The 14,620-nt window shown below is 43.2% G+C and overlaps 1 protein-coding gene across 2 annotated transcripts in view; it reads left to right on the top strand.

Moving 5' to 3' along the window:
* The window catches only part of SYN2 (synapsin II), a 177,735-nt gene that overhangs the window by 78,286 nt on the left and 84,829 nt on the right, over window positions 1-14,620 (top strand). For both annotated transcript variants that reach the window (XM_086755664.1, XM_086755662.1), the window contains exon 5: window positions 11,760-11,849. In XM_086755664.1, the coding sequence (XP_086611790.1) occupies window positions 11,760-11,849 (90 nt within the window). The remainder of the gene's footprint in view (window positions 1-11,759; window positions 11,850-14,620) is intronic.

The raw sequence follows: 14,620 nt of genomic DNA, 5'->3' as shown, positions 1-14,620 counted from the left end.
ACACTTTGTTTTGCCAAAATTTATTTCCTTGCTCATCTGCAGTCGTTCCGAGGGAAGGCTGGTTCTGGCTTTTCCTTTTGTCAGGCTCGGCAGGATTATAAATCTCGCAGCTCTTGTTTGTTTTCCCTACAGTTTGTGAGCAGCCAGCCAAATACTTTTTTACAAGTTTGTTGACATTTTTCTGTTTTGCTCCTTTTGCCAAGCTTACGCAATTCTATGCCTTCATGTGTTGTATTTTGCTTTGCGTTTCTTTTGCAGATTATCTTCTACTTCAGCTGTCTTCATCTTTCTGCTCTGACTAAACACTCCATTTCTCTTTTCTTGCCTTGCTTTCTTTGGAAGGTCTGTTTTAACTGCTTTGTGGCTTTCTGATGGTGTTACGGTACTCTCCTCACCTTGTTTTCTCCTCCTTCATGGGCTGCTGTTGGAAATTACAGTCTTGTGCAGTGGGGCACTGGCAGGAAGCTTGTAGGCACTCTGCAGGGAGGAACGTGTAAATGAAACGAGCTCTGTCCATTCCGGCGTCCTGTTGACACAAATTACTGAAGCTGTTCTAACAGGCACAGCCACACAGATGAGTTTCAGTGTCGTGCCAGAGTGTCTTCTGGAGAATGAATAATGCATAAAATGAATGTGCATCCAAAGAACACCTCTTTACTGTGTATCTGTGAGACCTTTCAAGGCTACTGCATGTCTATTTTAGAGAAAGAATTTATACATTTCTTAATTTCTTACGTATTTATTGCACTGTAAGGAAGTTCTGTGCTCATTACCAAAAATAAGATTTGTGCAATAGTGCTGAACAACGGGCTGGAATTTGGCTGGTTATTGCACTTCTCTGTGCCGGAGGGGATCTTTTAAGGGCTAGGCTAAAGAGTGCCTACCTGCAATCTGGCCTCAACTCTGATAGGGAAGACATTTAAGGGACATTTAAATTTCGTGTGTGTTAACGTTGTAAGTCTTAGAGATGTTAAGACTGTACTTTAGTCAGTGGCTGTAGTTTTTTATATATATATATTTATATATTTTACATGAAACCTAGAGCCGGCACTGAACTTTCCTGTTGTTTCAGGCCGTTCTCGTGGGATTGATCTCCTTGATAGGCAGTGATGGGGACACTGGGCAGAGTCACCCACCAGGGTGTTCAGGGCCTTTTCAGGGCCTGCAGCCCTGATGCTTCAGGACTGTAGAAGAGCAGTTCTTTTCTTTTCCTTCAGGAGTAGAAGCCAGGCGCTCGCCGTCTCTTTCTCTAGCAGCGCGGAGTTGCTTTCCTAGGCGCTGTCCACAATTGCATGGGTGAGCAGCTTCGTGGGATCATGCATAGCAATCTCCGTAACAGGTTCCATTTGCCCATTTCTGAATATTTACACAGTAGGGGTTTTTATAAAACAAGTTTTGTGGCTTTTATTCGTCTGTAGGGTATTTAATTTTACAGACGTAGTGAAGGCAGACGTGTGGGTATCTGTAGGGCAGCTGTTGTTCCAGCACTGATCTGAGCAGAACTTCTGTAAGCATGGAAAGTTATCGTTTAATTCCCTGTCAGCCAAAATCCAGTGAGGATTTTGGCCTCTTTGCCCAGTCTGCCAGTTAAAGCCAAACATGTTGATGGATTTGTAGTAGGAGAGCCAAAAGTAAATTCACAAAGCTGTGTAGAGGGAAGGTCAAAACATTTTAGGCTTTTTGGTCAAAAGACAATTTACTAGCAAGTTTTGAATTAAATTGGAGCAAAGTTCATAAATAATTATTCATTTAAATGCTTAACAAAGAAATCTAAGTACGTTAAACCTAGCAGTGGGTTTTCCTCTGTGCATCTCTTTATAGACCTATTTTAAGTTTAACCTATTCTTGCAGTAGAAAGGGAATATTACAGTCTTGCTAAATGATTTTGCTTTCCTAAAATATGTAAGCTCACTTGAAATTCCTTGAAAAAAGCAGAAACTCTTAAATAATGAATATACCTCAGTGGGATGGTGATTTGTTTTCTCTTCCATGCAGCAAGTAATTCTTCTAGCTCTATATTCATCAGTCTTTGCTTGAACTATGGAGTACTTTATATATAAAACTGAGTGTATATATTTTTTGCTTTGCCCAGCGTTTACTGCCATGAGGCCAGTTTAATGTAAGTGTAGACTCAGATTTTTTTTTTTTTTTTACTGCATTCATGAATTTTTTGCTAGGTTGTTGTCCCTTTGCCCTGTTCTTCTGGGCACTAAGCAGCGGCAGCGGGAGCTCCTGACGTCCCTCAGACTTCCATTGCATTGTGCGTTTCTAGGGGCAGAAAATTGAAACCGACTTTTAACCATTCCTTAGCTTCTACTGAAAGAAACTATATTTAAACAAAGACTGTAAGGTTGATCTGAAGAGCAGGACTGTAAAGCTATGGTTCACAAGCTTTGTATCATCTGCTGTTCCTGCTACAGCATTGAAATTCAGACCCCTCTTTTGTGCTTGCTGAGTCAAATATCTGTAATTGAAGGCCAGATTATGAAGATTAAGTTTGATTTCTTGTGCAATCTTAATAGCTAAATTAAAAAAGGAAACCCGTGTGTTATATTCCCCATTAAAATACCTCAGAAGATAATATTTCCTAGCCAAAATCTGGGTAGAGGTTGTATCTGCTTCTTTTATATATGAGCGTGGTGACTCAGGGATGAGGATATGTTTAGCTTAAAAATGGGATTTACTTCTTACTGCAGTGGTTAAGTGCATAAATAATCCTTTGTTTCTGAAGGTAACTTCATACAGACACACCTGAACACCTGCACAAACTTTCTTTAACTAGAAGACTCCTTAACAGTGAGTAGGGGAGGGCTGCATCTGCAAAAAGCCAGTCTGCATTAAACACAGATTTCCTCCTCTACTCTGAGGTTTCATTGAATTCAGTATTTTGATAAAAACTTACTATTTTAACTGGAAAGTCTCAGAGTCTTAGTATATCTAAAAAAAAAAAACCCACAAAGCAACACAATCTATTTTTATTGCAGGGAGCCCCAAACCATCTGGGAGGTGCCTAAGCCCATGCCCAAGTCCTGCTAAAATAAACAGGTGCACAAATGTTCCCTTGAAGAGGACGCTGAACGCAGTGTTCCCGCAATAGGGGAATAAACTGCACATTCCCATTGCTGCCAAGTGCACCCAAGAAGGAGTCCTCACAGGCTTTATTTGAATGAGTCAGTTCCATAAAGTTTTTTCCGTCTGTAACTTTTTATTCTGAAATAAAAAGTTCCAAAAGGCTTGTCGTAGTTCAGCCCTGATCGGGACCAGACTATACAGTCTCTCTCTCGCTCCCCACACCCTCCGAGAGAACAGGGAGAGGTAATATCAGGAAAAAGGCTCAAGGTTTGAGATAAGGATGGGGAGAAAGCCTTAAAGTTACCGTTATGGGCAAAACAGACTTGACTTGGGGAAAACTATTCATTTATTACTAAAACTAGCAGAAGAATGAGACAGAGAACAAGATAACCTCCTCCCACCCCTCCTTCTTCCCAGGCTTAACATTATCTCTACCACCTTCCCCCCGCCGAGCGGCACAGGGGGAAGAGGGAATGGGGGTTGCGGTCAGTTCATCACGTGTTGTTTTACACCACTGCTTCATCATCGGGGGAAGAACTCCTTGCATTCCTCCCCTGCTCCAGCGTGGGGTCCCCTCCCACGGGCTGCAGTCCTTTGTGAAACTGCTCGGGCGTGGGTCATCTCTTCCACGGGGTGCAGCCCCTCCAGAACGGCTGCCCCAGCGGGGCCTCCACGGGCCACAGCCGCCTTCAGGCACCCGCCTGCCCCGGCGTGGGGTCCTCCACGGGCTGCGGGGGGATCTCTGCTCCTCCGTGGGCTCCCCGGGCTGCGGGGGGATCTCTGCTCCTCCGTGGGCTCCCCGGGCTGCGGGGGGATCTCTGCTCCTCCGTGGGCTCCCCGGGCTGCGGGGGGATCTCTGCTCCTCCGTGGGCTCCCCGGGCTGCGGGGGATCTCTGCTCCTCCGTGGGCTCCCCGGGCTGCAGGGGGGATCTCTGCTCCTCCGTGGGCTCCCCGGGCTGCAGGGGCACAGCCGGCCTCGCCATGGGCTGCACCAGGGGCTGCAGGGGAATCTTGGCCAGGAGCCGCATTACTGCTCCCCCTCCTTCTGCACTGCCCTTGGCGTCTGCAGCCGTTCCTCTCACAATAAAAATTCTTCACAACAGGCTGGCAGATGCCTCTCAGAATCTCTTCACATCATCCATCTCATCTCCTCTCCACTTCTTGCAGCCAGGCTGGGCCAAATCAGGCCCACTCGCCGCCTGGTGAGAGGCCAGAGGTTGAGGCCTGCAAGGCCCATGAGGCCTGCGCCTCCCCCTCTGCACCTCTGCCCCCGCTCAGCTCCTTCACATCTTCTCTTCTCTTTTTTTTTCTGTTTTCCGCTTCTTAAATATGTTATGGCAGAGGCGTTATCACGAGACATTCTGCTACCAATTGGCTCGGCCTTGGCCAGCAGCAGGTCCGCCCTGGGCCCGGCCGAGTCCACTGAACAAAGGGGAAACAACTTCCAGCAGTTTCCTACAGAAGCTACCACCTTAGGCCCCCCCTCACTAAACAAAACCACAACAAGGCTCCTTGATCTAGGCCTCATGCTACTCATTTTCGCTAATTCTTTTCTAACAAGCATATCTTGATCTGTTTTCTACCTTGTGTGCTCATAGCTGTTTTTCCTTCGTTTTAATCCACGTCTTCTGAAATCTCACCTTCCTCACTGTTTACACATTTTGTCACCACCTCTTTCATTATCCAAGGTGTTTCTCATTGCCAGGCGCCTTGAACTTTGCAAGCCAAGATGAAATGTTTTTATGTCTTGGACTGTGATCCTCTTCTAGTTTTTTTGTGATTTCTTTATAATGTATTTATTTCTTTTTTTTTTAATCCTGCTTTTCTAATGTTGTAGAAAACATCCCCCCCGCCCCCCAACCGTGGATGCACTCTGGTAACTTGTAAGTGAGAGCTCTGCATGCAGTTCTTCCAAGGGCACGAGGTTTTTATTTAAGGCACTTTTTTTTGCATCCTGTAGAAATTCTTAATGGTTTGTGTATCTCATCAGATGTAATTCTGATGTGAAAATATTCCAGCAGTTAATTACAGGAGCAATTAGCAATTGGAGAGATGTGCCTCTCAGAGGCTGCAGGAAAGGCGCAGGGCCAAATCAACGCCTTTGGAAATTCTGCGTAACATGGAGCAGAGACCCCCAAATGGTTCTGGGGAGGGTCAGCACAATCCACGCAGGCTTAGTAGCTCCATCTCTGGAGATGCAGATGAGCACCCAGAGGCTAAGGAGGGAGCTGGAGATAAATACCGCCTGCAGTCAAAAGTGGAAGGAAGAGATGCTGCTGGTCCCAGAGCAATGGCTCAAGCAGCAGGACTTGAACAAAAAATGCAGTGGGGGTTTGCAGATCAGCTCGATGAGGCAAGGATCATCACGTTCTCGTGCAAGGCTGGGCTGCAAAAAGGTTAGGAAACAACTCGTCTGCGTTGTAAAACTACCACTTCAAGTATGATGCTGTATCCATGTAAGTTATCTTTCTGTTCCTAGTCCAACTGTGTTGTCTTTGGCTTTGCATCATCATAATAGAAAACTACTGGAGGAACATCAAGTTCTTCCGTCAGTTCCCATCTTTTCTGTATTCCATTAATGTGCTCACACTCATTTGTAGGCGATGTTTCATTGTTCGGTTGCCATGTCAAACTTTGAGTCGACTTTGAGAGTTTGAATACTTTTATTAAGTTGTCTGTCAACTCCTGCTGACAGAAAGAGGAACGTAAGCTGCAGTCAGCAGTCTGTTCCCCTTGATTCCTGTGTTGGGTATCGAATAGCAAATCAAATCTGTATGGACTCAACCTTCTGGAAAAGTATTTAATGTCTGCTAAAGCATAACAGGAGAAATGTAGACCAATCGCAAGAAAGAACAAATATTATGAAGAGCATAAAAAGAGTAACACGGGTACTTCCCAGGTAATTGTAATTTAAAAAAAAAATCAAAACCTACAAAGAGAAACACAGAAACTGTGTTTAAAATGCAGGCATAGTGAAAAATCTTGGTTGAAGTAAATTGTCTCCCACAAAGTACGTGTGTCAAATGTACCCTCCCAGCTGCTTCTACACAATTGCTTAATTTCTTCCCCCTCTGAAGGGTCTACAATGTTTGTCTCAGTTTGTTGGCCACCAAGGACCCCTGATCCATTTGTGCTAAAAAGCTACACATCTGTGCTTTTCAGTATGTCTTACTCTTACAAAGTAATCATTTTTCTGGAATGACCAGCCACGTTTCCAAGCCTCAGCCTGAAAATCGACTTTTCAGCCTAAAAACAGAGTTCAGGACATTTTTCACGGTGCTGTCTGAAGGGAATAAAAAAGTCAATGGGTTATGTTCTTTATTAGTTTCCTATAATAGATGTATATGTAATGTAACACAAAACAGCCTATAGTGTATGCCAGCTTGTCTTTCAGCTTCACAACCTGATACATATTTCATACATTTGGTGAAAGGCAAATTTATGTGTGGAAATCCAAAAGTGAACTGGTATTGCGTCACTCTGTAGATGTGCAAAAAATACAGCCAAGATAAGGTCACGGCAAAGACTACAGCAAAGATAAGTTAAATCTCAGCTAAAAGCATCATTTTTTAATGATGAAGGGATTCAAAAAGTGTTCACCCATCCAAGTTCTCCCGTTTCTCTAATCCTAGACAATGCGAACTCATCTAGTTTGGTGAAACAGACTACCCAGAGAACTTTGTGATCGTTTCAGTTGTTACCATGAAGTATTTGATGGCTGGTTGGAGTTCTTTCACTCTCAGTAGAAGCAAGCCTTTAGCTTCTGAAGAGCACAGATAATGAATACTCACAAAAAAGGAAAATTTCTGACAGAAAAGGTTTTATGATACACGACTCAGTGGTACTTCCCTGCTAGGGGACAACCATACAGGCAAATGTGAAGTAGTTTGTGCATGAAAATCCGATTCAGCATCCCAGGAAATTGTCCACTGGAGTGGACGATGATATAAATCCTTTAGTCTGGCCAGGGAGATTAGAAGCTTGCTGGAATTAAAGGTAACACAAAGGACCATCTGGAGTAATTAATTTTAAATATCGTATCTAATTATCTTTGAGGAAAAAGTTTGTGAGTTTGTTCAAGAAAAAAATCTGCCATGCGTGCAATTAAGCACATTTTAACTCATCTCGAGTGATAAGCAAAGTCATTATTCAAATCTTTATGAAGCTGGCAAAGTGATTTTTTGTGGCTGTGCGCAGCTGGATTACAGTACCATCTATGCAGTCAGATTTATAGTGTTCCGTTCTTTGTGTCGTGAAACCCCATAAAGCTTTTAGATTAAATCAAAGGGAACAAGTGTCTTTTTTTTGACTAAGTGTTTCTTCTTATCTGTGTCATACTTTGTTGGAGAGGAGAAAAAGAGCAGCTGGCGCTCTCCTGTTCTTTTATGGAGGAGCAGTCTGTAGGCCAAGATGTGAAAGCATTGAATCCTGAGTAGAAAACAGAAGAGCTGACATTACAAAGGATATTATGAAATCTCACTATTTTCTTTTTAAAAACAATCATCTGACAATCATAAATACATGTACCCGAGAACACCTCTCTTTGAGCTGACAATAAGATACAAAATTTGAAAATGAGAAGTAAACTCAACTAGCTAAAATGAGAGCTAAAAGAACTATTTTCCACTTTCTTGTTTTGTCTTAAGGTTCTGACATCCATACAAAATACTTCCTTTAAATACAAAGTAGCTCTAGCAGTATTCTCTGTTTCAGGAGCATCCCTTATGTGAAAACATTCAGTGTTGGATTAGATAATAATTCAGTAGTTTATCATCTAAAAAGATGATGCTCTTACGCAGGGAAGAATTTGATAAACTTGACTGTGATTTAAAGGTGTAATTTCAGGTCATAAGCTAGCCCAGTAAACCAGAACATTTTCAGAACTCTAATCAAGGCAAAGCATTAATATGGTCGGTTTTGGTTTGGGTGGGCTTTTTTGGATGAAGTCTTAAAAAAAGTCAAATCAGACTTGTTAGTGTAGTTTCCAGGAGGCCTTTACATCCTGGTTTGGACAGAAAAGCAGGAAACAAGGTGTTCTGTATTCAGCGTATTTGTAAGCTTTGTGTAGCTTCCAAACTGCCCAGGTACAACAGGGGTTTCGGAAGTGGTCTTTCCCTTCAGTCCGTGTAAATGATGTGTGTTTGGTTCAGGTGCTCAAAAGGAAAACAGAAAAAGGTGTAGTCCAGATCACACTTACAAACTGAGAGAAGCTCATTAAAACATAAATGAAATTATTTTTCATAAATTGCACAGTAGGAATCAGGGAAAATAAGAAATATTTATAGCAGTTTAAGGATGTGCAATAAGAATGTCAAAATTTTACGTGAATTTGGGTTGAATTTATCAAGTTGCTTTTTGGGAGGAGAAAAGTTTGACAAGAGATTCCTAAAATTGTAGATCATAGAACAGAGTCACAGACTGGCCTGGGTGGGAAGGGACCTTCAAAGCCCACCCAGCCCAACCCCCCTGCCAGGAGCAGGGACATCTCCAACCAGATCAGGTTGCTCAGAGCCCCGGCCAACCTGGCCTGGAATGTTTCCAGGGATGGGGCATCCACCGCCTCTCTGGGCAACGTGGGACAGTGCTCCACCACCCTCAGCGTAAAAAAATGTTTCCTTTTGTTCAGTCTGAATCTGCCTCCCTCGTCTCATCACAGCAGGCCCTTTCATCTGCAGATGCACCGGTGAAGCAGTGTCCCAGTGGGGGCAAAGGATAAATCCTCCCCCGGCTGTGGGAAATCTGAGCTATTTCTCTCCCCTGCCTCAGGACATTTAGACCTGCTTTTCCTATGCACAATTTCATAGCTGAATTACTAGATTAGAGGGTAGTTTAGAGTGATAGATGTGTATTATCTGTGGTTGATGCGATTTTATTTAAAGTAAACAAACATTTCCTACTACTAATCTGAATTATAGCTTTCCTACCTCTTGACACCCCTAGTGTCAATTTCTCACTGTCTTTCACTTGCTTTCAGTGAAAATGGAGAAGAAAATAAGGAAAGAATCACAGGAAATAGCATCATATGGTTTTTGTAAAGGTTTTTTCTTAGAGATAGTTGAATAGATTTATTTTAACCTAACAATTATTTGGTAAAAATAATGTATTTAATAGGCAGTATTTGCTTATGAAATTTAGAATTTGGATCTTGGATAAAAACAGAAAGAAATATTAAGTTGTCAGGAATCCTATTCGCAAACCACTCTATTTTGGTAGCTGTGATAATGTTTCCTTTCCTTGAGGTCTGTTTTGTACAGCACAGTATCCAACTCGAATTTCTTAAGGTTTTGGTGAAAACTACTCATCACTAAGGTATTTTCCACTGGACTTCAAAATTTAAATATGTATTTTACCAAACCTAAGTAAACACCACTAAATTAAACAAATTCTCTGTGCCAGCTGGAAATGCGATGCAAAGCTTTCATCTTTTTTTTTTGTTTTGTTTTTTTCCCCTCCCTTTAGGCAGTTTTGACTATCCCTGCACTCTACACTGCATTGACAGAGCAGGGATTGGATCAAACTGCGTGATGGACAGAGTTCTGTTGTTGTTTGCTTTTTTTCCTGTTTGTAACCAGCACATCCCACCATTCAAACCCTTGTGCGGAGTTGTTTGTGTCTCACGTTGGCATCGTGACAGCTGAACACGTTGCAGGCGCGTACGAGCCGGAGCTGCGCAGGCTGGGAACAATAGCGGCCCGCTGGCTGCCGGGGCGTCCTGCGCCCTGGGAACCTCATCGCCAAGCCCTGGTTTCAGGAGAGGTTTAGTTCTTGAACTGTTCAACAGAAGAGTGGATCTGTTCGCTAAAGAGAAAGTGAACTTTTTGTGTTTAAATGTTGTTTTGGTTTCTATATCAAGTTACTATACACCAGCGTATAGGTAGACTGGATATGTCAGGGAAAGGGCCCAGAAGGAAAACATTACTAGAAATTCCAATGACATGTAGCTGTTTAAATTGTCAACATCTGTCTTGGTTTTGTTTAGTGGGGGGGGCTACAATGGCAGCTTCTGTAGGAAACTGCTGGAAGTTGTTTCCCCTCTGTCCGGTGGACTCGGCCGGGCCTAGGGCAGACCCGCTGCTGGCCAGGGCTGAGCCAATTGGTAGCAGAATGTTCCATGATAACACCTCTGCGATAACGTATTTAAGGAGGGGAAAACAGAAAAAAAAAGTAGAGAAGATGTGAAGAAGCTGAGTGGGGGCAGAGAGGGGGAGGCGCGAGCCTTGTGGGCCTTGCACCCCTCACCCTCTGGCCTCCCGCCGGGCGGCGACTGGGCCCGACTCGGCCCGGCCCGGCTGAGAGAAGTGGAGAGGAGATGAGATGTGAAGAGACCCTGAGAGGCGTCTGCCTGCCTGTTGTGAAGGATTTCTGTGAGAGGAACGGCTGCAGACGCCAAGGGTGGTGCAGAAGGAGGGGAGCAGTAATGCAGCTCCTGGCCAGAATTCCCCTGCAGCCCCTGGTGCAGCCCATGGCGAGGCCGGCTGTGCCCCTGCAGCCCGGGGAGCCCACGGAGGAGCAGAGATCCCCCTGCAGCCCAGGGAGCCCACGGAGGAGCAGAGATCCCCCCGCAGCCCGGGGAGGACCCCACGCCAGAGCAGGCGGGTGCCTGAAGGCGGCTGTGGCCCGTGGAGGCCCCGCTGGGGCAGCCGTTCTGGAGGGGCTGCACCCCGTGGAAGAGATGACCCACGCCGGAGCAGTTTCATGAAGGACTGCAGCTCGTGGGAGGGACCCCACGCTGGAGCAGGGGAGGAATGCGAGAAGTTCTTCTCCCATCAACAAAGCAGCGGCATGAAACAACGTGTGATGAACTGACCGCAACCCGCATTCCCTCTTCCCCCTGTGCCGCTCGGCGGGGAAGGTGGTAGAGATAATGTTAAGGCTGGGAAGGAGGGGTGGGAGGAGGTTATCTTGTTCTCTGTCTCTTTCTCCTGCTAGTTGTAGAAATAAATGAATAGTTTTCCCCAAGTCGAGTCTGTTTTGCCCATAACGGTAACTTTAAGGATTTCTTCCCATCCTTATCTCAAACCTTGAGCCTTTTTCCTGATATTACCTCTCCCTGTTCTCTCGGAGGGTGGGGGGAGCGAGAGAGAGACTGCGTAGTCTGGTCCCGCTCGGGGCTGAATTATGACAACATCTTTATTGGTTGTAGAAAAATGGCCATGTGGCTATGGTATATGGCTAGAGCCTAGGAAATTAAAATTCTCTTGTTTGTTCTTTTCCTGACCTGTTACATATCACATAGGTATTGCTTTTCTCTGTTTTCCAGTTTTGCAAAATTGCCTTTCAATGCCAGGGAGGTGCCGGAGGGTAAATTAATGTGAAATATGTCTGATTTTTAGATTAAACATAGTCAAAAATGCAAAATTACGATTTTATTGTCACAAAATCAGCTTAAAATATATAGACTGAGGTATGGGAAAACCAGTATTCCAGTGTATTTCATTTTCTGTACATGTGAAGCCTTAACACTGGGACGTATTGTTCTTTGTTGATCTGTGTATGAAGTTATGGCTTGGATGCATTAAATAGCTGTGCGTGCGAGAGAGGAGGAGGGAGAAAGTGTATTGTGTGTATGTGTGTTTGCTGAGTTCGTGAAACATGGAAGACAAGGAGCAAAATGACAGTATGAGATCATTTTGGTATAATGTGGTTTCTCTCCTAAGCTTTTTTTTTTGTTTTGCTTTATTTTACAGTTTGCCCAGCTGGTGTCTGTCTACAAAACTTTGGGTCCAGAGAAATTCCCTTTAATTGAGCAAACGTTCTATCCAAATCACAAGGAAATGGTAGGTGCAAATGCCAATACTAAATTTACTTACTGTCTCTGTAACCGTGAACACCCGATCGATTTCCCCCATTTACTGTCTGTTTTAAAAGCCGTTTTGGAAGCTTTCAGTGGGATGGGACTGGGTGACCACTTGAAAGCATTGTGATGGTTAACGGGAAGGTTTTCAGCTGCGAAGGCAGTAATTTTTCAGCCAACCAACCTCAGATCTTGAAGAGATTAACTGCTTATAAAGAGGCAGAACAACTATTAGAGTGCAAGATGTACTTTTATGGTTTGTTTTCAGCCTAGTCCCTTATGATAAGTTCCAAGTGTTTATTATCATCGATGATGCACAGGCTATGTGCCTGTCAGTGCAGAGCTTCGAACTCATCTAAAATCAGGGCATTGGCAACTTCTGATCTTCATGTACCTGAGCTGACGTTGATTCCCAGTCCTTTACAGATCTAAATACATTCATAAAAATAACACTTATGACCTTTACTTACGCTGCAGACATTTTTTTTTTTTTTTACTTTTCTTGTGGTTTCTAAACAGAAATTCTTTCCTGAGTATATTTTCCTAGAGGAAATACTTTCAGCACTGAGAGAAACTGGAGGGAGGCTGTTTGCTGATTGAATAGACTAGCAAAGAAGCATCGATTATTTTTAGAATATAATCCCTTCAGCATATGCCGCACAGCTGTGATGGAAGGACCGTTGCGAGGTCGTGATCAATATGTTAGTTAGCTGTTTATGTAAGGTCCCCAAGCTGTGACTGCTGTGTGTCTGCCTTGAGACTCTGGCTAGCACTTCGTTATCGTAGGTGCCATCGCAGATAAGCCTCAGTGACAGCAGATGATGAACATTTTTTCTGAAGTCATCTCTCTCCCACATCTGCCCCATCTTTTGGTAATAAACACAGTATGGTGCACTTCTGCTGCATTTTTTTTTATGTATTGCAAGAGTAGCAGGATGGCTCTTCATACAGCTTTCCCGGTTCTCTCTGGTTTCTTTGGAATATTAACTCACAGATGTTTCCACTTCTCTGTCACATATGACACTTCTGAAAAGAGCTTTCATCACAGATACGTATTTAGTAAATTTACCACACAGAAGTTCTGTAGAGCCGAAGGAGAATGGTACTGATCCAGAGCAGCAGATCTGTATTGTCCCAGACAGTCAGTTCTTTTCAGAATGGAACGGGGTTTTGTTGATTGATTTGTCAGGAAAATATACAACTTTATAATTTTTATTTTTTTTTTAATTTATGCAAAGGAAGTGTTTTATGCCTTGGAGGTTGATCCATAACAGGTGGAGAAGTAAAACCACATCTCATGTTTTGCAATATGCTTTTCAAAATGGCAATAAGTTTTATATCTCTCTATTTTCCTGAGAATGGCCAAGATTAAAGCTGGTTTATAATTTCCTGTGGACAATTTGTTGTTCTTTCTTTGTTATTTTATCAGCTATTGTGCCGGCTCCTCAGGGAAGTGATCCTGGCATGGAGCCTGTCAGGGTTCAAGGAGCACCGGGATGATGCTCTCAGTCAGAGGGCTGAGGCAGTCCTGTCAGGAGCAGGGGCTTGGACTCGATGATCCTTATGGGTCCCTTCCAACTCGAGATACTCTGTGACTTTATTGAAAAAGCAGACCTTTTTAATGCATTGCTAAATTGCAGTACATAGAAACAAAGGCTATTTCCTACGATTCTGGGACAAGAATTAATTAGCTTTTATTTTTTACCTGCTATGACCTTGTAGAAGGTCTATGAGTTCAATTGCAAACTGCTGTCTCGAACAACTGATTGAATTCAAATTCAGTAATAGGACACAAACAAGGAAATGTGTGTATGTGTTTATATGTTGTTTTGCTTAGGAGTGTAACAAATACTTGAGTGGCTTTTTCTCCCCATCGTTTCTCTACGTTGCTCATTAGTGTGTGAACTGGTAAGTTATTTGTCTTTTGTTTGAACATTGAATGTTAATGTTCTCCACAGCTGAGTATTTTTTTTAGGTATTTCTATGTAATGAATGTTAATTTGGAGAAAGTGAATGCATTTTGGTATTGCATTGCCATACGCGGTTTAGATGTGCTGTGATAACTGATTGCGATGAAGCTCCTTGGTTCATTTTTCCCTTCTGAAGAAATTATTTGGCACTTAGTGGCTTGAAGAATAATGAGGAAATATGGTACCAGATAATGTTTCATTCAAATTTCTAGAATGGGTTGTGAAATGATATGGATATCAGAGTCTTCTAGTTGATGAACTGAAATCATGTCACGCTATTGAAATTTTGTTGGGTTTTCAACACTGTTAGTTGCTGGCCTCATTTGCATTGACTTTTAAAGAATGTGGTATTTACAGTTTTAAAATAACTTTTAGTAGTTCCTCTTGTGTTCATTCCCTCCCTTCTTATTCTCTGGATCATAACCTAGAGCTCTCTCCCTCCCATCTAGTGCAAACCAGTTGGGGTGGGGGGAGCGAGGGAAAACTCTGAATGTCTGTGAATTGAGTTTTCAGCTGAGCGTGCCAGGGGTAGGGCTGTGCTTCTCTTCCTTTGCCTCTTTCACGCTATGGTGATTGTACCGAGCCTTTAGACAGCAATACAAGGTAAATAAACAAAGATGCCATTCTTTTGTGTAAAAATGGAGCTGCTTTAATGAAACACTTTTTGAAACAGAAACATTCATCTCAGGCTGAGTCAAACTATACAAAACACTGTAAGGCTTTTTGAACTCCTTGCTAGTTGAGTCATATCTACAGCCTTTCCCTCCCTAATTAGTTCCCCTTG

Source organism: Chlamydotis macqueenii, chromosome 10 (assembly GCF_036417535.1).
Source record: "Chlamydotis macqueenii isolate bChlMac1 chromosome 10, bChlMac1.mat, whole genome shotgun sequence".
NCBI classification, from domain to species: domain Eukaryota; kingdom Metazoa; phylum Chordata; class Aves; order Otidiformes; family Otididae; genus Chlamydotis; species Chlamydotis macqueenii.
The sequence above is the reverse complement of the archived record's forward strand: the minus strand, read 5'-3'. Positions and strand labels throughout refer to the sequence as shown.